Below are 24,389 nucleotides of genomic sequence, written 5' to 3' on the forward strand. Positions count from 1 at the left end.
TACTTTTTGAATAATAACATTCATAGTTAATTAAAGTTAACCAACTGCCACTAGATTCAAAACGCAAATTCATGATTGATACTACAACACATGAAAATGCTAACCATCAATTTGGTTATGGTGAACCTATATAGCATTGTAACAATTCTAAAAATTTTGCTCACTGAAAAAGTTGAAGATAGCCCTTTGTTTTCTTGGAAAAGGCAATGGGATAAGACTATGTCAGTAAAACATGAGAATGGCTTGGTGGCTAAAACTTGGGATGGTGTTTATACCTTCCAATACCTCACAAAAAATATGTTCAAAAAGAAAGCAAACTTTGGTGAAAGCTAGGAGCATCAAGCTGAACATCTAAACCTAGAATTCATGGAAGCTCTACCCTCAAAACATGCTTAATACTATGACGAAGAATCAAGAATCATAATAAAACATAAAAAACTTAAGCCCATAGAGCCACAAGCATCATAATTATCAACTAATTCCCAAACGAAGGGGATAATATAAATGCACATAATCAGAAAAGATTTTATCATCCATTAGCCATAACTCATAAATACACATACTACCTAATTCCAAAATCAGAATTAAGATAAAACCTCAGCAACTATGTCAAATTTTAAGAGAAAATAATATCATTTCCATACTTAAAGGTAAGTTGCATAAATTTAGAATCCATAATTCTTAAGTAAACATAACCATCCCAAATATTAAATACCAACAAGCAACACCATTCACTAAATGATAAGAAAACGATTTTTTTTTTAAAAAAAAGAGAAAGACCCATTTCAAAATGAAAGCTAAGTTGAAAATTATAGAACAAAACAAAACAAATTGAAAATGGAAAACAATAGATGAGCAAATAGTAGAGGTCAAAAATGGCAAAAATAAAATGAAAAATAAAGAAGGAAAAAGAAGTCAAAATGGAGAAGCATTATTTGTAAATATTATAAATGAATTTACAATAGAAAATTAGCCAAAAACAAATGACAAAAATACAAACAAATGATACAAACTTAGCATAAAAAGATGAGGGAAACCATGGAAAAAGGGAAAGGGAAAGAGAAAAAGAACTGAGATCAGCAATCAACCAAAACAAGCAAAGCAGAGTTCAAAGAAAGCACAGGTAAACAGAGGAAAAATCCAAATGGAAAACATAAGCAAAAAAAAAAACATAAAGATGACATAGAACTCTCTAGAATATAAGTTGAGTCGAAAAGACTATGAAACTAATCACATTTACAATCAAAAGACAATGTAGACTTTGAAAAGGGGAAAAACACTGACATGGGCGAACAAAAAAACTAATCATATTTACAACAAATATTGCTTTGAAGTAGCCCATGACGTGGGCCAATTACTCGGGTGGGCCAAAACTGACCTGATGAAGACCCACGTGAAATGAAAATAAATACAACCACTCCAATTGCATGCCATGTGTCGTGCAATTGGCAAACCTAGATGGCACCCAATTGAGACCCTTAAGAGAGAGTTTTAATATAAAGTTTTAGATTTGACAGAACTTCAAGTATGAAAAAACATATCTGTGTTTTTAATCTTTATTCTATTTGCAAGGTCGTGTCTCATAAGCTAATGGCAGATATGCATGATTTTTGACAAACAACATATTTGTGTCAAAATGATGGGTGGATCCCTCCCATATAAAACTTCTCACGTCTCAATTTCTTCTTTGCAGTCTGCATGCTTTCTTGGATTGGGGTGCACATACTTGGGTTACATAGTAATTACCTTTTGATGTGTGACAGATAAGTAACAAGGCAATGGAGAGGAGGAGCTTAACTTTTGGAATACTAGAGTATTTTCACATTAATAAAAGTGGATTGCACACCTAGACATTAACAGTAATGCTATGAGATGCAACAAGCAACAGTGACCAGGATCGGTTAGAAAAGTAAAGAAAGAAAAAAACTTAAACTTTCATAAGCATATATTATTACTAACTTGACTTGATGGAAAATGAATAAAAGCACACGTTCCATATCCTCAAGAACATCCAAATGCAACCAAGGGACCCTCCAAAGTCCTACTAATGGAACAGAACAAATAATCTACATTAATGGGAAGAGAATGAGCAAGTTTCAGTTATTTGAACAAGGTTTGCCTTGCTATCTAGCTCTTTTTTCTAGTGTGTTAGCCATTAATGTCTTTCCAACAAGGTTAAAAGGGGAATGGTTCAAAGCTTTAAATCCAAGATAAGACCACATTTAAAGAGAAATACTATAAACCTCTAACAAGGTTTGACTCAAGGTACATAAAACTTCACCACACATTGTATTTTTTTTTTTGTTTAACAAATATTTGTAATACAGAAACTACATTCAAAATGAGTGTGACATCAGAAGAAATTAACTGCAACAACTCAAATTAAGAAACATTTGTTTTCAAACATCAATAATTAGAATTTCCTAATGCTAATGAGAACTTAAAACAAAAATAAGAAACATTGATCCTGAATCCATCAATGAAAGAAAAAATTAAGACAAGCACGTTGGGAAGATCATCTTGTCAAACAATAACTAGATCAAAACATAGTTCTAAAAAGCTATGTAGAAAAATCTAACTTCAGAAACTACATATAATAAAAAAACTGTAATAGCTCATAAAGATCTGCATATGTATATATCCAAAGGGAAAGAGGGGACAGACACACACACAAATGAGATTTGAATATTTAGAAAATTCATAAATTTGATTGGGTGAGGAAAGCTACAAAAGCATAGTTTCAGAAAAGCAAAATGAAAATAGGAATAAAGAAATCTAAAGCAACAAGGTAATATAACATTTGAACGATAATTGTTTATTTGAACACAAACTAAATCTGACTCATTCCAATGCTTCCTCAAACACCAAAGAAATGCATACCCAGCAGCATGCATGAATGTCTTCAATAAATACCTGTTAAATCAAAACCAGGCAAGGTATTATAAATCTAAAAACTATAAAATATACTTTCAACAATTTAAGATATTGAAATTTTTTAATTTTAAACAATATAATCTCACATATTCACACACACAATGGTTTAAATAGAATCCATTTAGTCAAGAAGTAGCTAAGACTATATTTTGGCCTAAATCCTAAACCTAATAACAAATACTTTATTTGTTTGAAATAAAAATATAATAGTTAATCTAACCCTTTAGTTATAAATTCCTATGATAAAGCAACCTATTCTTTTTACTGCCAGTAGTTGCAATGGGAATCATTAACAGAACAAATTATAGCTCTAATTTATAGGGATTTCCATTAACTAATGTTAAAGAGTACGGATAACTTAATTACCAAGATAAGACTTGAGGAGAAGCAACACTATCAAGTCTCAAAGGCAAGAGAGGGTCTCAAAGTATGGGAAGGCATGAAATCTGCCACCATCATGTCCATCTTTGTCTATGTTGGAACATCGCAGCCTCTTCACTATCCCATCTTCCAAATTATAGGAAATTGCAAACCCATTTGGAAGTACTACTAGAATTGAATCCCCTTCATCCTCATCAGATTGAACAACACAAGATAGAAGGTAACTACGCATTCGATTTTGTTGGCGCCTAGGGACGACAGTAAACGTTTCAGCTTCAAGATGTACATTATATTTCAAGTACCAATTTGAATAATCTGTCTCCATCTCGAAAATTTTAAATTTTAATTGAGAAAACCCTTTTGCAACAACAAGGTGTAAATGTCCTCCAGACTCTCCGAAATAGCGAAACCCACTATGTACTCCAGGCATTGGCATTGTCTTCAAGCATTCATTATTTACATCAATGTACCATGATTGAGTATCAGCACAATCCCAATGAATCGCGCCATTAAAAAAAACAGCACGATCAATATTTATATTGTGCTTCGAATTGAAATTGATTTTCGAAGCACTCCAAGAATTGGTCTCTGAAGAATATATGTCTATGAAGTATGTAGGAAATATGTAACATGTAGTACTTTCAGGATCTTTACCAAATAATAGTTGCTGCCATATAGAAAAAATCTTATAATGAGGTGATATGAGTGGATCAAAGGCCAAATTGACACCAGCATGCCGACGAACCTCAATTGTAGGATCAAAAGCCAAATTAACACTAGCACGTTGATCATAATCCATAAATAATTTAGCTGATTCAGAAGGATCAAGACCTAGATTGTTGGCAACATACTCATAACTATTATAAATAACTTCATGTTCATAAACAGAGATCACCTTGAACTTTTTGGTGGCAGGGTTACATATGAAATACCTCAAGCCATAATCACTTTCAGAAACGCAAAGAAGCAAGCCAACGCAAGATTGAATTATTCTGATGCGTGGGGCATCAATAAAATCAAAAGGGGGAAGCCTTTTGATGTTAGGGTTTAGACGAAGGAACTTGAACTTTGAAGGTAGTTTTTTATAAAGGACGTCAAGGAAGAAAGCATGAGGTTTGAGAGAGCGATTGTTTTGGAGGAAACGAGTGTGGGTGAGGCTAAAGTGGGTGCTAGAAATAAGAGAAAGCCATGGTTTTGATACGAGTTTGAATCTGAGGAGAGTTTTGGTGGGTAGTCTTAGGAGGATTTCTTGTAAAAGGTCTTCACTATTGGCAACCTTTTCTGCCGATGTGATATTTGCCCTTAGTCGGGCAGAGGATCTAGTAGTCACCATAGCTAACAATGGTTTACTCTTCGTTTACACTTAGTGAACTCAACTCTTATAACATCCTATTTATATTGACTATTGAAGAAACATATTAATCTTATTTTATGTAATTTATGGAAAGTTGAAATTTTAAACGAGAAAGAGACATACTTGAAATTTTTTAAAATTAAAAAACTTTTGAATAGAAAAAACTGATACCATGTAAAGTTTAGTTTTTTGGACATATACACGCATACACACGCAAATGGATAATCTAAATTGGATATATTGCGTGTCATTACTTAATATGACGCATTCCATATATATTTTTTGCATTTAAGGAAATGGATATGATTTTTTTGGTATGTATGTGAATTGAGGAAGAAACGTTAGGATATTCATAAATCTTGACTGTACATTGTAACATGCATGAATCTTGATTGTACATTTAATTATTGGATGTTTATCCCCTATTTCAACAATTTTATTTTGGAAGACAAATTTTATGCAAAAAGTTAATGGAAAAAATTATAAATAATTGAATTTTTGCGTATATCATAAACTATTTTGATTGATATTTTATTGCCATTTAAATTATAGCCAACATTGTTGGTCCTAAAAAAAGTGCTAAAGTTGGGGTGAATAGCATTTAAAATTATTTTGGAAGGTAATTCCTTGGAAGATGAAAATTGCTTGGAAGATTTAAGATTGATAGCTTAAAGCTTGTTGAGGTTAGTGAGCATCAAGTAAGGAGAGTGTCACGACCCAATTTTTCGGGCCATGACCGGCGCATGAGCTCAATGAGCATAGCTCACTAAGCCCAAGCAAGCCTATCCATTTACCTTTGCTTAACAAATTTATCATATCATGCATACACATACTTTTTCTCGGGTGTGAACATAGTCAAAACATAATGGCATTATCGATAATAATATACATGCACTATACCAGTCATATATTTAGCAATTTACATTGCATACACATATTCACATTGTTAGATTGTATTCACAATACAAAAGGACCCATGACTTTTAGCGGAGACATTTACAATAAAAGGGATTACTATCGAATGCCAGACACATACCCAGGAGATGCACTACGGGGACTCCTCGATCTAGGGTCCAACAGTCACCTGATCTGAAAACGTGAATTTTCTTTTTATAAAACGTGAGTACAATAATCAGTGAGTGAACAAGAAGGGAACAAGCATACCATAAGGAATGTTTATCGAAATCATGATGCATTCATTTTCTCAAAACCATGCAATTGTTTTAGCTCCTTTAAACCCCTCATGTAAACCCCACATGAGTAAATCACTTTACAAAAATCCATGCTCAACTATGCTACCCAAGAAATGGGAAATATGGCAAAAACCCACAAGTTAGCAAAATGGACAAAAAGTTTCTCACTGTAGCGAACTTCATTCTCGCTGCAGCGAGAATTAGAACATCAAGGAAAAAGTCTTCTTTTTTCCCTTAAAACAAGTCATCGTGCTAAAATAACAATAGCAACATGTAACACATGTAAACTTCCAAATTTCAACAAAACAAATGCTTACATATTTGCATTTACAACCATATACCCATCATCAACATGCACACCATCCCATCATCATCATCATGCACACCATCCCATCATCATCATCTCATATGCAACGGCTTATACTATTGTCACTAGGGAGTGGGAGATCACGAAGCATCCCCCCCCTTCGCTACGGTGGCATAACATGGTACCTATCAGAGCACTCGGCAAGAGGTGCACTTCACTCCGAATCACAAAGCAACGGAGCAGTCCCTTCCCTCCTCTTCCAAGCTCTTGGGACGTACCACTCAACCCCTTCGCTACGGAGGCGACAAACGGTACCTATCAGAGCACTCGGCAAGAGGTGCACTTCACTCCGGATCACGAAGCAACGGAGCAGTCCCTTCCCTCCTCTTCCAAGCTCTTGGGCGGAGAGTCATACTTCGCCACAGATCATATGCGAGAGTTCTCAGAAATAGGGTTATCTTTCTCTTTGCTCTGATACCAAGTTTGTCACTAGGGGTGAGAGATCACGGAGCATCCCCCACTTCGCTACGGAGGCAACGACGGCTTATGTGCAACACATAGCCGGGTCAGCAACGGCTTATGTGCACTCTTACTCGCACATAGCCGGGTCAGCAACGGCTTATGTGCACTCCTACTCGCACATAGCCGGGTTCAAATCAACATGTAAAGAAGCATCCAATGCATATCATGCATCTTATCATATTGTGATAACACATAAACCATTGTATAGCACATTTTCACAATATAAAATCATTTTACTAAAAGCTTGTTCCCAAGGTACATTTTCTAAGACAAGTTGGATAGAATCTTTCATATTCCCCAAAACAAGTTTGAAATGCAAGTTCACTCACCAATATTAGGAGTAGAAATACTCCTATTTTTAGTCCGCGGTTACAGTCCTTTACCCATATCCAATGGCTCACCACCTAGCCATAATCCATGACACATATTCCAATTAAATTGTGTAGAACAATCATAAGCTATTTCAGGCTCGATATATATATGATATGAAATGAAAAATGCACGGGTAGCCATCTAGACTCGGTATTGGCCTAAGTCGATTTTTCATCCGATAAATTGGCCCATGCGTCTAATTTCACTCCAAATTAATCCATTTCTCCTTTAATACCTTAATTTACCACATACCATTTAAATAAAGTCAAATTCAGCATTAGAACCCTCACAGTTCCTAATAGAAAAATTCGATCATTTGGTGCACTAGCACCAAAAATTTTTCTACATAACCGTTTCACCTTAATTCATCATTTTCCAAGCCATTTTCCTTGAAACAAAAACAAGCCCCCATTGATATTCAGCCCTCATGGTTCGACCAACAAGGAACCCTAGAGAAATTGAATATTTCTTTTGTGTTTTTGTTCATAACCATGCTTAACTATCCCTAAACACTAACATAGTCTAAAATCAAATTATTCTAACAACAATTCCTCTTCCATACCCATTTTTCAGAATTGAATTCATCATGATAACTCAATATTCAACCATGAAAATCAAGAACAAAAGCATGAGTAAGCTAGGTATCAAGGAGAATTGAAGAAATTTTAACTTACCTAGCTTGTTTCCTTGAATTCCAACACTTTCTCTTTGATTTTTCCCACCTAGGGCTTGTTCTTCCTTGGTTTCTCTTCTCTTCTGGTTTGGCTGATTACTATGGGAGAAATGGGCTGATTTTTATGCATTTTATAAAGAAAATAATGAATGGATGAGATTTTGACACATGTCACCATTCCATTAGTCCATGTGTCATATTTAGCCATTAAGCAATCTCTCTCCACCACACATTTCTCATGTTTATCCATTTACAAGATGAATAAAATCCCTTGGCCTTGACAAGTGTTGGGATGAAAAATTTACCGATTTGCCCCCGGGGTGAAAAAGTTATGATTTTGCCCCTATACTCCGAAATGTACCGAAATCAAATTATTTCTACTTTTCAACCTCAAATAACACTAACATTGATCAATATTAACCAAATGGGGCAAAAAACTCATTTTATAAAAATTTTCGTTTAGTCCTCTAGTGGAAAAATTACCATTTTGCCCTTGTGCTCCAAAAATACCAGGAATCATAATTGTTTTCACTGCTAAACATCATTTTATACTCCAATAATCATAATTATATTTCATATAATTACTCTTGGTCAAATGTGATCAAATCTTGGCTAGAAATCTCCATTTAATCATCAAATGATAAAGTGACCGTTTTATCCCTAATCGATCAATTTTTCTGATGGACTTTAAACTGGACCTTGAACTCTGAATCACTATTCTAAGCCATTTTGTGGGTTTCAAAATTTTTAAATTCCTCTTAGAATTTCTATTTGAACTAGTTCAAGGCTCGATTTAACTTAGTTATACCACTCGGTAGAATACTGTCTTTTAATCGAGCTTGACAGGGTCTCACAGAGAGGTTCAATGAAGTGGACAAAACACAATACTTATAGTGGTTAGGGTGGTTAGGTCTACCTGACCTACATCCATTAACTTGATTTTCTCAACCAAGGATTTTCAACCAAACTTTATTATATCTAGTGGAATTAACAGCTTCCACCAAGTTTTTATAAGGTGAAGTTTTAACCCAAGCTCTAAACCCTTACAATAACCCTTAGAGTGCCTCACATACTCTAATCAATCAAGAATTGAAGAAAAGATGGAGTACAATTGATCACCTAACTAATCTAAGATGTACAAATTCAAGCTCAAACACTTTAAAAAGGATAGGATTGGAATACAAGTATACAAGAGAAGGTTTTGCTCTTTTTGGCTCTTTCAAACTTTTTGGAACTTATCTAAACTCTTTGTGATAGTTGGAGAGGTTTTAAAAACTTGAAAAATCATTTCTAGCTGTTGGAGATAGAGACTAGTCATTATAAAAAGTTTTGGGCCGTTATTCTATCTTTTAGTGCTTAAATTCGAAATTGCTGGTAATGTTCCGTTAATTGCTTAAGGATAGACTTTAATCAATTAAGGCTTTTTTGTCTAAGAGTCTGATTTAGTCTGCTCCATTGTTGTTGGGTTTCTCTTGTTTAGTTACTATTTTGTGGGTTGTCTATATCTATGTTTATATATGGCTAAATGTTGTTCTTGAAAATCTGTGGTTACTATCTATTTGAGCAATATTTGTACATAGATATATATTAAACTTGCAAGCAAAAGAATTAAATTCCTTATTAATTTTATGCACATATTAAAGGAGAGGATAGATTAAAGGGGAGCAATCTCTTATCTACACATTAATACATAATTCACATAGACATTGCACTCTTAATCCAAGAGTGTTTCATTTTCATCAAAAAGGGGAGGAGCATATTGACTCCATGTGCTTTTAATGATAATAAAACATTTCTTATTCATTGATTTCTAACTACATTACTTTTTTTTTTTAATTGGGGGAAGGGGGATTGTTAATAAATAAGGCACAAAATAGTAATTGTTCCAATAAACCAACAATCAAATTAAATTAGCAATCCTAAGTAACCCTATTTTCTATTTTCTCCCCTTTTTTGTCATAAATCAAAAGAGAGGTCTACCTACAATTTTCTCGCTATTCTGAGTTAGTGGAGGATTCATTTGTTCCTAAGTTAGTGACTAAGGGTTAGACATTGAGAGGTTCAAGAGCCTTAGGTTTAAATGAGGATGAGGAAATGGGTTCTGGGGAAGAAGGTGCAGGTTTAGGAGTTGGCATAGGAAATGATGTAGTCAATCTGGTAGATTTTCTTCTTCTAAAGACTTTGGTCTCAGTGGCCATTATTTTCTACCTTTATTGGAGGGCTTTGAAGGGACTGATTTTGTTGCCACTGCTTTTCTTTTTTCTTGATCCATTTTTGTTCCACTACCTTCTTCATCTATCTTTTTTGACTCAATTTCTTGTTGTGCAACTATTGTTGCTTTAACATAGCCTGTTGCCTTTTCTTCTTTCACAAGTTGAAAGATGAAGGTTTCCATGAGTATATTCTTCAAAGGTGCTCGGTGTTGCTACTGATGTTGTTTTTGTAGCTTGAGGAGACTTCTCTTGATCCTCTACTCCTACTTCATTTTTCTTTTCTTATCCTTCCTCATATTTTCCATCTTGTTTTGTTTTTTTTTTTCAGTTTTCATTTTTGCTTTATTTTCCTTCTGTTTTTCAATTGTAGTTTCCTTTTCCTCTTCAACCTCATCTTTCTATTCTTTCTTTGTTGCTTAACCTTTTCTTGCACTTACTTCAGCTTCACCTGTCATCTCATCATTTTGATTTTCTTTCTTGGGTGATGGTGCTGAAACCTCAAAAGGATTATTATCAATATTTTTTCTTGCAACTTCAGCCTTAAGGTCTAAGGCATACATTTCAAATTCCTCTGTGGCTATCCTCTCATAAGAAGTTGTAAGACTCTCAATAGTAGCCTTTGTTAGGAATTTGAGAATATGGTGCCTTGGAAAGCAAGTATATTCTCATGTTTAATCCATTTATTTTATTTGTAATGAAAGTACATTTTGATAATAAGATGAAGAGTTTGTTTTAAGTAAACATTCATTATCTAGTTATAAAGGTACCATGATTCTATTTTGAGATATTAAAATACACTTGTATGAAGAGTCATACATAGGAGACAAGTATTTTAATTAAATTTAAAAATTGTTCACAGTTATACAATAAAACTGATCCCTTCATTGTGTTAAGGCTGTAGTGTTCAGATTACTTCTAACGAAATGAATATGATTCACTTTAAAGGGAATGATGAGTCTTAAATTATCGAAATGGTTGACTTCAAGTAATGACACTATAACATGAACTGCAATGAAGTAAGAGTCAAATTTAAGCTTAATTGTTACTTAAATATTGATCTCACACTTATGTATTTGCGTACGGTAAAACTAAATTCCTAATGGATAGTCGACTTGTGCTTTATCTCCTTATAATCTTTAATATACCATGGGCATGATCATCATAAAGCATTGGTTTAGACTTCGTATGTTGAGATTATAATTGAGATGAACATCCGAGAACATATACCCAAATATTAGAGTTCATAGTATTATCATCACCTTTAGTGATTTCAGGAATATTGGTGATTAATCTGAGCCTAGGGGATTGATGAATTAGCTACTCATCACATTTTGATACTTAAAAGATTAGATCTAAAGTATTGGATCACTAAATGGATGAAATTTGACCCTACGGGACAAAATTGGCATAAAGGACAAAATGATAATTTTACTTTTTATCATTGGATGGCTATGAGGGTTCATAATATAAGCTTTGCAATTGACAACCAATATTGAATATCAAGTATTGAATCATTTATTGTAATTATAGTTAATTCAAGAGAGCAATCATGAATCTATGGTGGAGTGATTTTATGGTTAATAAACTTGAATTATCTTAATGAGATTAAGAGTAATTTTAAGTTTATTAGAGCTTGAAATATCTAGGTCCAAACAGATTCCCCACTTAGCATTTTAGAATTCAACTTGTTTAAGTTGGAATGCATATTTGATTTAATTAGTTAAATTTGCGCAAAAAAATAACAACTTTTACATGTTTGTCTTAATTTAGACAAAAAAACATGTTTTGTCTCAATTTAAACAAGAAAACATGTTTGTTGTTTGTCTTGATTTAGACAAGAAAACATATTTTGTCTTAATTTAGGTAAGAAAACATATTTGTATCAATTTAGACAAGAAAACACGTTTTGTTTTAAATAAAGACAAGAGTTGTTTTAAATTAAGATAATGCTAAAAGGATTCTTGCAAAATGATTCTAGACATTCATGTTGATAAAAGGAGATTCCATGTTTGACTAGGATTCTTTTATTGATAATTAATTCTTTTTAAATAAAGATGAATAATAATAAAATAAGAGATATTATTCAACAAGGAGTTTTGTTTTATCAAGAATTCAAAATGATAATTAAAGAATTAAATTCTTTATTCTTTACTTTAATTTTAATAATTATGGAGCATATATGATCCATCCATAACTTTAAATTGATGGTCAAGATTGATTCAAGGTATTGGATTTTGATTAAACCTTTGTGGCAAAAGTTTTTGTAAAAAGAGAAGAGATTGGAAAAACATTCAATAAGCATTTCTCTTGAGAAACATTCTGTCGTCCCTTCTCTTCTCCTTTAATCTTGGTCGCACCTCTCTTCCTTTGTCCCATTCTTGGCCGTTTTCTTGAGTATTCTCTAAGAAAAAAAATAGCCATTAATTTTTACGATGAAAAAGAGAGAAAATATCAATTGTCATCTTGTAGTCTAGTATTCCACACCTTGTCCACTTAAAGTTCAAGTTGAAAAGCATTCTTGAAGAATAAGTGGTAAATTTCTTTGGTTGAGAAATCAATTGTTGGTGTGGTGGTGAATTTACTACAATTCATTAAGTGTCTGAAATAAAAATCTGGAAATAACAGGTACATTTATCTTAGTTTAATATATTCTTGTTTCTTTGGATGTGATTATGTTACTTGCAATATACATGATATGTGTTTCTGCTTGTGTCATTGAATTGCTTGCTTCCTTTATAAAATTTGTTTTTTGAAATTCATGCTTTACACAAACACATCAATATACTTAATCCAACTCCATCAGCCTTTCTTTAGGAGCATGGATTTTAGCCACTTTTTCTTTGAGAAGTGAGTTAGGAAGATTCTAAAGCCTTTCTTCAATTTCCATAATTCTTTCTGCTTGTTTAGTAAGTTTCCCATCAATCCTCAACAATAAATTAAAGATCATCTCATTTTGGATAGGAGGCTGACTAGCTCTAGAGTGTGGAGTGGAGGGGGTTTCAGTACCTAAAGGAGCTGCGGTGCCTTTGAGGATTTTGATGCACTCCTTGCACTTAAGCCTATACCCCATTTTCAATAAGTTTCCTAAAAAGATCCCTTGATCCTTGCTTTTCACCCAATCGGCTTGGAATCTAATGCTCCGATTGTCTTTTTTTACCAAAAATGAGATGATATTTCCATATGGTAGATTTGTCTTATCTCCTAGACATGTTTTCTTTATTCTTTTTATCATAAATCTTGCAACATTCAATGGAATTTCATTAAATGCACACTCTATCAACCAAAGATATTGGGAATTTACATAACTATAGCTGTTACTCTTTCTGTGAATAGTGGAAGCAATAAAATAATGGAAAATCCTCATTTGGGCGTTTTTTATGTCTTTTGCGTAGCTTTGAGAAAGATATCTTTCTTTCCTTCCAATGACAACTTCCCAGGTGGGAGAAGGATCATAATTCTCTAGAACTCTAAACTCTCCAACTTGGTATACAATTTTCAAAAGTTTCCCAATTTTGAAACAATGATTATGAATTTTCTTCCACTTAAAAATATATTTAACCCATCTTGCAAATATTTTTCAAGGTTTTCAAGTTCATCCCTATCTAGAGCAATGCTAGAATAAAATTCCTTAACTAGGGTTAGACTAAATGATCTGTCTCCAAACGTGCTTAGCCCCTGCAATTTTAGTTAATCAAAATAGCCAGACAAAGCAGATTTAAAAGCAATGACCTCATCAAAGCTGAGCCAATCAAAGAATTTCCCACAAGATATAGTTGCAATTTCAATTTTCTTAAATTTATCAACATGAGCCTTATTCCTAAACTGAGAAGTTTGAGGATTACCTTTCTCGATAGAAATTCCTTTACTTGTAGACTTCTTTGTTTTTGATTCCCTTTTCTTCTTTGACTATAGATTTATAATCATTTTGCCCTTTTTTGAGCTAGAGGGGTTGGATCCTTCTAAGCAAGTCATTTTTACTTCCCTTTTTTCAGAAATTTTGCTCGACATTAGGGGTTTTCGCCATGGGATTTGTAGATTTAAGAGGTCAGGGTTTATCGAGCTTGAAGAGAAAAAAAGAGGTAGAAAGCTGAGAGAAAGTCTAGGTTTTCAACCTTTAATTTTTGAATAGGAAATTAGTTTTTGAAGAGTTAAAAGGTCTTAAGAGTGGATTATAATCAGTTAACCCATGTTTTAATTTGCGAGTAATGGTTTCTCTTTCCTTTTTAACCTTTGAAATTTTAAGTTTGGTGCCTGACCTTTTTTACTTTTGCTAACACAAGTGCTTTAATTGGTTAAAGCAAGCTTTAGCTGATTAAAGTTTTACTGACTTGAGAAACTCTAGTTGGACAGAATTGTTATAACCAATTAAGAAAATTTTTAATTGATTCAAACACTGCTAGTTTTGGCTTACATTAGGCATACAGAGTTATTCTAATTGGTTAAAGAAAATCATAACTGATTAATGCACGTCCTATCATACTTCAAGGATTTCTTTAACTAATTAAACCATGTTTTTTAACTAATTAAAGTAAGAAATAAAGCCAAATATCACACAACACATCATCAAAAACATATTCATTCAAAGTTCATTTGCATCAAACATTCCTAACTCTCTTCTAATTTTGTAAAATTGATCTTCATTCAAGATTTGGTGAAAATGTCAGCTAATTGATGAAAGGTATCCATAAACTCTATTTTAACATCTTTTTTAAGCACATGATCTCTAATGAAATGATGTCTAATCTCAATTCGCTTAGTTCTAGAATGTTGAATAGGATTTTTCAAGATTTTGCACTTATGTTGTCACAAAAGATAGTAATGTCATGCATGGGCATGCCAAAATCATTTAATTATTGTCTAACCCATAATATTTGTACACAACAATTAGCTAGTGAAATATATTCAGCTTTAGCAGTTGAAAAAGCAACTGAGTTTTGTTACTTGCAAGACTAAGATACAAGCATGTTTATAGGGAATTGACAAGTACCACTGGTGTTTTTTCAATCAATTTTGCTACCAGTAAATCAGCATCGAAATAACCAAGAAGATCAAAAGATAACCCTTTTGGATACCATAGGCATAAGCTTTAGGTATTCAAAAGGTATTTGAAGATCCTCTTTATAACAGTCAAATGTGATTCTTTGGGACATGATTGGAATCTTACACATAGGCATACACTAAAAAATATGTCAGGTCTACTTGCTATCAAATAAAGAAGTGAACCAATCATACTTCTATAGAGTTTCTAGTCCACATTTTTTCCTTTCTTATCTTTCTCAAGCTTTGTTGAGGAGTCCATTGGTTTTCCAATTGACTTCACATTCATCATACCAAATTTTTTTAGCATCTCTTTAGTGTATTTAATTTGGTTAATGAATATCCCATCCTCACATTACTTCATTTGTAGACCAAGGAGAAAACTCAATTTTCCCATCATGCTCATTTCAATTCACCCTGTATTTCTTTAGCAAAATTCTCACATAATTTCTCATTAGTAGCATTGAAGATTATGTTATGAACTATAAGTAAATCATTTTTGCTTTTCTTTTGAAAAAGTGTAGTATCTACACTCCCCTTAAAAAATCCTTTTTCCATCAAGAACTTTGAAAGCCTTTCACACTAAGCTCTAAGAGCTAGCTTTAATCCATACAAAGCTTTAAGTAGTTTATAAACATGATCTATCTTTTCAAAATCTTCAAAACCAAGGGGTTTTTGAACATAAACTTCTTCTTGAATGAAACCAATTGGAAATGCATTTTTAACATCCATTTGAAACAATTTAAAATTCATATAACATGCATATGCAAGCAAGCATCTAATTGCTTCTAATCTAACTATAGGAGCAAAGGTTTCATTATAAACAATACCTTCTTCTTCATCGTAGCTTTGAGCAATTAATCTTGCTTTGTTTCTTACCATATTTCCCAACTCATCCAATTTGTTTCTAAATACCCATTTGGTAACAATAATTGGATGGTTGGTTGGCTTTGGAACCAAGGTCCAAACCCTGTTCCTTTCAAATTGGCCAAGTTCTTTTTGCATTGTAATAATCCAACATTCTTCTTTTTTAACTTCGTTAAAGTTCTTAGATTTTACTTGTGATATAAATGCTAAATATTCACAAGTTTCCCTTGGTCCTCTACTAATTTTGACACCTTATAAAGGCTCACCAATTATTTGCTCTTGAGGATGATTTTTTACAAATCTCCAGCTTCTAGGAAGATTGTTGTGCTACTTTTCTTCTCATTGCAAGTCCTCTAGTGGTATTTCTTTTTCATTTTTCTCTTTTGAGCTTCTCCATTATCATTTTCGTTTTCCCAGCTCATCTTTTCCATTTTCTTTTCAAAATCATCTGCATCATCATTATCAAGCACTACCTTACTTTGTGCCTTATTAGTTTCATCAAAAACAACATAAATAGATTCTTCTATAATTAAGCTTCTTTTGTTAAATATTCTATAAGCTTTAGAATTTAGTGCATAGCCTAAGCAAATGACTTCATCACTCCTAGTGTTAAATTTTCCCAAGGTGTGTTTTCCATTATTTAAAACAAAGCATTTACATCCAAAACTCCTTAAATGTGAAATGTTTGGTTTTCTTCCTTTATAAAGCTCATAAGGAGTTTTTGAAATCATAGGTCTAATGGGAACTCTGTTCAAGATATAGGATGTTGTGTTTATAACTTTAACCCAAAAGTATTTTGGCAAATTGTTTTCACAAAGCATTGTTCTTGCCATATCTTTCAAAGTCCTATTTTTTCTCTCTACAACTTCATTTTATTGTGGAGTTCTAGAGGTTGAAATATTCTAATAAGAATCATTTTCACTGCAAAATGTTTCAAATTCATTTCCTTTAAATTCACTACCGTGATCACTTCTAACACTAACAATGGTAAGCCTTTTTTCATTTTTAACCATTTTGAAATGATTAGCAAAGGTAGGCAATGCAAGAAATTTGTAAGCAAGAAAATATACCTAAGTATTCTTAGAATAGTCATCAACAATAACAAAGCCATATGACTTGCCTCCTAGACTAACAACATTGATAGGTCCAAACAAGTCAACATATAATAGTTTAAGTAGTCTAAAAGTTGAAATCACTTTTTTTTATTTGGAAGAAGTTCTAACTTGTTTTCTAAATTGACATGCATCACAAATTTTATCATTTTCAAACGAAATATTTGGAAGTCTAACAACCAAGTCTTTTCTTAAGAGTTTTGAAATTGTATACATACTAGCATGTCTAAGTCTTCTATGTCACGGCCAACTATCACATACATCATTAGCCATGAGACATGATTCATTCTTAATTTCATAAAAAAAGATCATATACATGTTCTTAATTCTTTTGCCAATAAATATTACTTTATTAGTGTTAATGTCAATAACTTGGCATCCATGGGAATCAAAACAAACTCTATATCCCTTGTCACAAAGTTGACTAATACTTAATAGATTATGCTTTAAACCTTTAACAAACAAAACATGCTTGATTTGAGTTTGAGAAGTGTTATCAATGGTTCCAATTCCATGGATAATACCTTTGGAGTCATCACCAAAAGAAACACTTCCACCTTTATTTCTATCAAGCTTAACAAATAATCTTTCATTCCCCAGTCATATGTCTTTAGCAACCACTGTCCGTATACCAAGGTTGCTTTTCCTTTCGTTGAGCTTTCAAACATTGTTTTTTTTACCCTCGTTCAATCTACAAAACAAAATTTTTAGTTCTTCTTTAAGGGACCCATACTTTGATTGGTCCTTGGAGGTTAGTGTGCACAAATAAACCTTTGGGCACCCAAACTAATTTGGTGTTGGGAATGTTACTTCCTTTATGATAGCAATTGTAAGAGATGTGACCTTTTTACCACATATATAACAATATGATGAAAATGCATTCTTTTTCTTTCTAAAATTGGCATTTCTCTTAGATTCTTTTCTTTTTTCAATTTCAATGTTGAAATTTCTTCCATTGAAATTTGAAGAGCAACATTTTCATCTAGGGCCTTTTGCAAGGATTCATTTTTACTTTCTAATTCCAACTTCAAGGATTCAAAATTTGTTTTGGAAAGTTCAAGTTCAATTTGAAAAATATTTGTTTGTTCAAAAACAAAATTGAAATCATGCTTGATTTTTTCTAATTCATCATTTAATGGCATGGCTTTTTTTCTCAAAACTTTGTAAGCCAACTTTTCAAATTTAGCATATAGGTATCATACTCATCTTGATAATCATAAGAAAAATCATACAAGTTAGATGTTACCTTAAGGTCTTCATCTTTTACCATCAAGCAGAAGTTTGTTCTTTCTTCCACCTTGTTTTTCTCATATTCCAAACTAAAAGAATCACTATTCAACCATGCAACAGCCACCATTACCTTTTTTGGCTTTTTGACCTTCTTTAAGGATTCCTCCTTGAGCAATAGGCATTTGGATCTAAAGTCGTTAGGTTTTTTGCATTCACAACACACCACCTCATCTTTTTTGTAAGAGTCATTTTTGTATTTATTCTTCCATGAAGAACCTTAATGCTTTCTTTGATTTCTTCTTTTATATCTTCTGTCTCTTTGCCCCATTATCTTCTTGAATCTTCTAGCTATCATGGCCAATTCTTTATCCTTATCACTTGAGAGATTTTTTAATTCTTCTTCAAGTGAGCTTACCTTTAATGCTAGACTGTTCTTTTTTTCTGTAGCTTCTTTATTCTCCTCCTCTTTTTTTTTTTTTCATTTCCAACACATGTGTAAGAAGTGAGCCACATATCTCATCAAGGGCGATTGCATTGAGATCTTTTGCTTCTTGAATAATAGCCACTTTTGGTTTTCAGCTCTTACGTAAGCTTCTAAGTAATCTCTTTGAACATGTTGGTTGAGCTTGTTTGTAATGTTGGTGAACCTATCGAACATGGTGCTAATATCTTCACCTAGTTCCACTTTGAACATGTCATAATTATGGGTGAAAAAGGTAATTTTGGACTCCTTAACTTGAGAAGTCCCTTCATAAATGATTTTAAGTTTTTTTCCAAATTTCTCTAGTTGTGGTACAGCTAGAAATCTTGTTAAACTCTACAAGGGTTAAGGCATAACGAAGAGTGTTAGTAGCATTGAAATTAATATGGACTTTTTTCATTTCTGCCTCAGTCCACTCTTCTTTAGCTTTGGGCATTTTTTCACTAGAAATAAAGTTTACACTAATGGGAATGTAAGACCTTCGATGATCACATCCCACATTTCATAATCCACAACTCTAATGTAAATTGATATTTTAGTGCTCCAATATAGGTAATTTGATCCATCAAATAGAGGAGGCTTATTTATGGATCGACTTTCAGCAGCACAAGACTTTTGCATAGCCATTGAATCTCCCATAAAGATGTTAAGCCTTAAAATCAAGAGTTAGGTTTTAATACCACTTGTTGGTTTCAAAGAAAGTGCTAAAGGGGGATAAATAATGTGAGACCCTGTCAAGCTCGATTAAAAGATGGTATTGTACCGAGTGGTACAACTAAGTTAAATCGAGTCTTGAACTAATTCAAATAAAAATTCTAAGAGGAAATTGAAAATTTTGAAACCCACAGAATGGCTTAGAATAGTGATTCTGAGTTCAAGGTCCAGTTTGGAGTCCATCAGGAAAATTGATCGATTAGTGACAAAACGATCATTTTACCATTTGATGATAAAATGGAGATTTTTAGCCAAGATTTGATCACATTTGACCAAGAGTAATTATATGAAATATAATTATGATTATTGAAGTATAAAATGATGTTTAGCAGTGAAAAAATTATGATTCCTGGTATTTTTGGAGCACAAGGGCAAAATGGTAATTTTGCCACTAAATGACTAAACGAAAATTTTTATAAAACGAGTTTTTTGCCCCATTTGGTTAATATTGATCAATGTTAGTGTTATTTGAGGTTTAAAAGTAGAAATAATTTGATTCCGGTACATTTTAGAGTATAGGGGCAAAATCGTAATTTTTTCGCTCCGGGAGCAAATCGGTAAATTTTTTATCCCAGCACTTGTCAAGGCCAAGGGATTTTATTCATCCTGTAAATTGATAAACATGAGAAATGTGTGGAATGGTGACATGTGTCAAAATATCATCCATTCATTATTTTCTTTATAAAAGGCATAAAAATCAGCCCATTTCTCTCATAGTGATCAGCCAAACCAGAAGAGAAGAGAAACCAAGGAAGAACAAGCCCTAGGTGGGAAAAATCAAAGAGAAAGTGTTGGAATTCAAAGAAACAAGCTAGGTAAGTTAAAATTTCTTTAATTCTCCTTGATACCTAGCTTACCTATGCTTTTGTTCTTGATTTTCATGGTTGAATATTGAGTTATCATGATGAATTCAATTCTGAAAAATGGGTATGGAAGAGGAATTGTTGTTGGAATAATTTGATTTTAGACTATGTTAGTGTTTAGGGATAATTAAGCATGGTTATAAACAAAAACACAAAAGAAATATTCAATTTCTCTAGGGTTCCTTGTTGGTCGAACCATGAGGGCTGAATATCAATGGGGGCTTGTTTTTGTTTCAAGGAAAATGGCTTGGAAAATGATGAATTAAGGTGAAATGGTTATGTAGAAAAATTTTCGGTGCTACTGCACCAAATGATCGAATTTTTCTATAAGGAACTGTGAGGGTTCAAATGCTGAATTTGGCTTTATTTAAATGGTATGTGGTAAATTAAGGTATTATAAGAGAAATGGATTAATTTGAAGTGAAATTGGAAGAATTGACCAATTTATCAGATGAAAATCGACTTAGGCCACTACCGGATCTAGATGGCTACCCGTGCATTTTTCATTTCATATCATATATATATCGAGCCTGAAATAGCTTATGACTGTTAGACACAATTTAATTGGAATATGTGTCATGGATTATGGCTAAGTGGTGAGCCATTGCATACGGGTAAAGGACTGACCCGGTTATGTGCGAGTAGGAGTGCACATAAGCCGTTGTTGACCCGACTATGTGTGAGTGGGAGTGCACATAATCTGTCGTTGCCTCCGTAGCGAAGAGGAGATGCTCCGTGATCTCCCACCCCTAGTGACAAACTTGATATCAGAGCAAAAGGAAAGATAACCCTATTCTTGGAAACTCTCGCATATGATCTGTGGCGAAGTATGACTCTCCGCCCAGGAGCTTAAAATAGAAGGGAAGGGACTACTCCATTGTTTTGTGATCCGGAGTGAAGTGCACCTCTTGCCGAGTGCTCTAATAAGTGCTTATAGAAGATGGGTGCTTCGTGATCTCCCACCCTATGAGTGCTTTGATAGGTACCCATTGTTGCCTCCGTAGCGAAAGGGAGGGATGCTTCGTGATCTCCCACCCCCTAGTGACAATAGTATAAGCCGTTACATATGAGATGATGACGATGGGATGGTGTGCATGATGATGATGATGGGATGGTGTGCATGTTGATGATGGGTATATGGTTGTAAATGCAAATATGTAAGCATTTGTTTTGTTGAAATTTGGAAGTTTACATGTGTTACATGTTGCTATTGTTATTTTAGTAGGATGACTTGTTTTAAGGGAAAAATGAGACTTTTTCCTTGATGTTCTGGTTCTCGCTGCAGCGAGAATGAAGTTCGCTACAGCGAGAAACTTTCTGTCTATTTTGCTAACTTGTGGGTTTTTGCCATATATCCCATTTCTTTGGTACCATAGTTGAGCATGGATTTTTGTAAAGTGATTTACTCATGTGGGGTTTACATGAGGGGTTTAAAGGAGCTAAAACAATTGCATGGTTTTGAGAAAATGAATGCATCATGATTTCGATAAACATTCCTTATGGTATGCTTGTTCCCATCTTGTTCACTCACTGAGTATTGTACTCACGTTTTATAAAAATTCATGTTTTCAGATCAGGTGACTGTTGGACCCTAGATCGAGGAGTCCCCGTAGTGCATCTCTTGGGTATGTGTCTGGCATTCGATAGTAATCCCTTTTATTGTAAATGTCTCCGCTGGAAGTCATGGGTCCTTTTGTATTGTGAATACAATCTAACAATGTGAATATGTGTATGCAATGTAAATTGCTAAATACATGACTGGTATAGTGCATGTATATTATTATCGATAATGCCATTGTGTTTTGGCTATGTTCACACCCGGAAAAAAGTGTGTGTGTGTATGCATGATATGATAAATTTGTTAAGCAAAGGTAAATGGATAGGCTTGCTTGGGCTTAGTGAGCTATGCTCATTGAGCTCATGCGTCGATCATGGTCCGAAAAATTGGGTCGTGACAAATAACACTTAAAAATATTTTGGAATGTAATTCCTTGGAAGATAAAAAATTGCTTGGAAGATTTAAGATTGATAGCTTAAAGCGTGTTGAGGTTAATTAGTGAGCACCAAGTAAGGAGAGGTTAGAAGAAATGGACAAAATATAATATTTATAGTGGTTCGGTCAACCTTACTTACATCTACTATATTGATCTTCTCAATTAAGGATTTTCAACCCAATCAAGGTTATTCTTTTTTATTTATTTTCTTTCTAATCTTGACTTGTCTTTTACCATTTATCAATCTAACCTTTTAGTCGTATCTCATAACTTTTTTTAAAGTCACAAAATTTTATTTTCTTTTTAATAAAAATAGATCTGGATTTTAATTTGAATACTTAATTTTAAAATTTAATAATTTGTTTTGTTAAATAGAATTTGGAATTTGTTTTGGAGCATGAGGTAACTAAGCATCTATATGCCAAAATCAACTAAGCAGAGGTAAGCATAAATATATAATTATTATCTTTGAGATGGTAATAAATAAGCACATAACTCTAAAGAAATTGATCAAACAACAACAGTATTAATATATAAGAAAAAGAGAATAAGTAATTTAATAAAAAACACAAAAAAACCTGATACGAAAGCTATTAATTTTTCTTATATGCATATATTTTTGTATAAAAAAATATTTTTCTTACATGCATATCTTTTTATATATAAAAAAAATATTTTTCTTACATGCGGTAAACTTTAGAAATCAACTTGTCTTGAACCGATTAAACTTAGAAATCAAAACCATGTAACGATCAAGAGTATCAAGCTTCTTTCGGGGTTCCATTTAGAATCAAGAATCAAATCCTATTCATATTAGCAGGCGGTCTTAGAGAAATTATTCACAGCAACTATTTCTTTTATTTTTTTCTCAACAAATCTACCATTCATGTGTTCTGGAAGAGGTGGAGGAAATCAAAGATGTTAACATCAAAAGATTTACATAATGTTGATGATCGTGGTTCATGACAAAACCTGAAGAAGGAGATTGAAGCAGTGACTGATAATGAAAGCCAACGGCTAATAAAACTAACTGAAATGGTGTTGGAAGGGTTTATAAATCGCTTAGCCAAGGAATTCGCAAGGAAAAAGAAAATGATCATTGAGAAAAAAGATATCAAATGTTGCTTTGGAATTGGAACTGGAAGCCAAAGTTCTTCTGTTGAAGAAGAAAAGAAGAGTACTTGATCAGGAAGCAAAAGAAGCAGAAGACAAGCATTAACAAGAAGCAGAAACAGAGGATAGATAGTGAGATAAGGCGAAACAAGAGAAAGAGTTTTGATCTACTTGTAAAGCTTACTGTATTAGGTTTAGAACCGCCTCCCGATATGCCACAAGTGTTCAATAATTGCATTGAAAACTTGGATGTGATTGACATCTGGTTATACAGAAGTTTATAAAGCCTACTGATTTGAATCACAGGCATAATCGATTGTCAATAACATTGGAATAAGTGAAGAGTAAGTTTCTGAGTGAAGCTAATGAGGAAAAATTCAAGAATAATGGGAGAATGGATGTTATATTGGTAGAACCATATCTTGAGGTATCGAAACTGCACTTGACCAAGTGGCTCATCGGAGGGAGCCTTGTATATGTTTTCAGGACTCAGTGGAATCACGTTGTCAGGAACAATGTTGATAATGTCAAGCCAGAGGTAGTTGTACAAATTTGGCCATTGCGTGCTGGATTTGAATCATAGCTTAGTTTTGTAGTGATCAAGATTAAAGATGGGAAGATGCTCAACGAATTTAATTAGGCAATGAGTTGAAGGTTGCAGTGAAACAAGATTCTAATAATTGGAGAATAGTTGAAGGGCCTTTTTTTTTTTTATCAATCTAACTTCATTTTTTTCCTTTAAACTTAATGTTTCTAGTTTGAACCAAGTAATTAAGCTTAGACTACTTTATGTTAGTTATTTTTTTATTAGAATCTTCTTTCTACAAGTAATCCATTTTATCTATGATTTTTTTCCTTTAAATTGCTCAATTTAGTGGTGATGAATCATTATGATGAATGAACAAATATAGCAAATTTTTATTTTTTGTTTTGTTTTCCTGTGTTTTGTTCATAAAGTTCTCTTGTGTTTATACCCAATTATAAAGTTTAGGTTCTGACTTGAACCCAAAACCTATTAAGCAGTACCAC

General features: G+C 33.2%; 2 protein-coding genes across 2 annotated transcripts; one reads left to right on the forward strand and one right to left on the reverse strand.

Annotated features, from left to right (window-relative positions):
• LOC18599759 (F-box protein At5g07610) lies at nucleotides 3,338–4,648 on the reverse strand. The gene has a single exon (XM_018121050.1). The coding sequence runs from the start codon at nucleotides 4,646–4,648 to the stop codon at nucleotides 3,338–3,340; it is 1,311 nt and encodes a 436-aa protein (XP_017976539.1).
• LOC108662024 lies at nucleotides 21,353–23,697 on the forward strand (the record flags this gene model as incomplete). Its single annotated transcript, XM_018121052.1, has 3 exons — nucleotides 21,353–21,375; nucleotides 23,437–23,545; nucleotides 23,629–23,697. Coding segments are annotated over 3 exons (201 nt in total), but the record flags the coding sequence as incomplete, so codon positions are not given.

Source organism: Theobroma cacao, chromosome 5 (genome assembly GCF_000208745.1).
Source record: "Theobroma cacao cultivar B97-61/B2 chromosome 5, Criollo_cocoa_genome_V2, whole genome shotgun sequence".
Classification (NCBI taxonomy): domain Eukaryota; kingdom Viridiplantae; phylum Streptophyta; class Magnoliopsida; order Malvales; family Malvaceae; genus Theobroma; species Theobroma cacao.

What these genes read in the sequence shown, in the direction of transcription:
- LOC18599759 (XM_018121050.1), bottom strand. Translation starts at nt 4,648, where the DNA reads ATGGTGACTACTAGATCCTCTGCCCGACTAAGGGCAAATATCACATCG.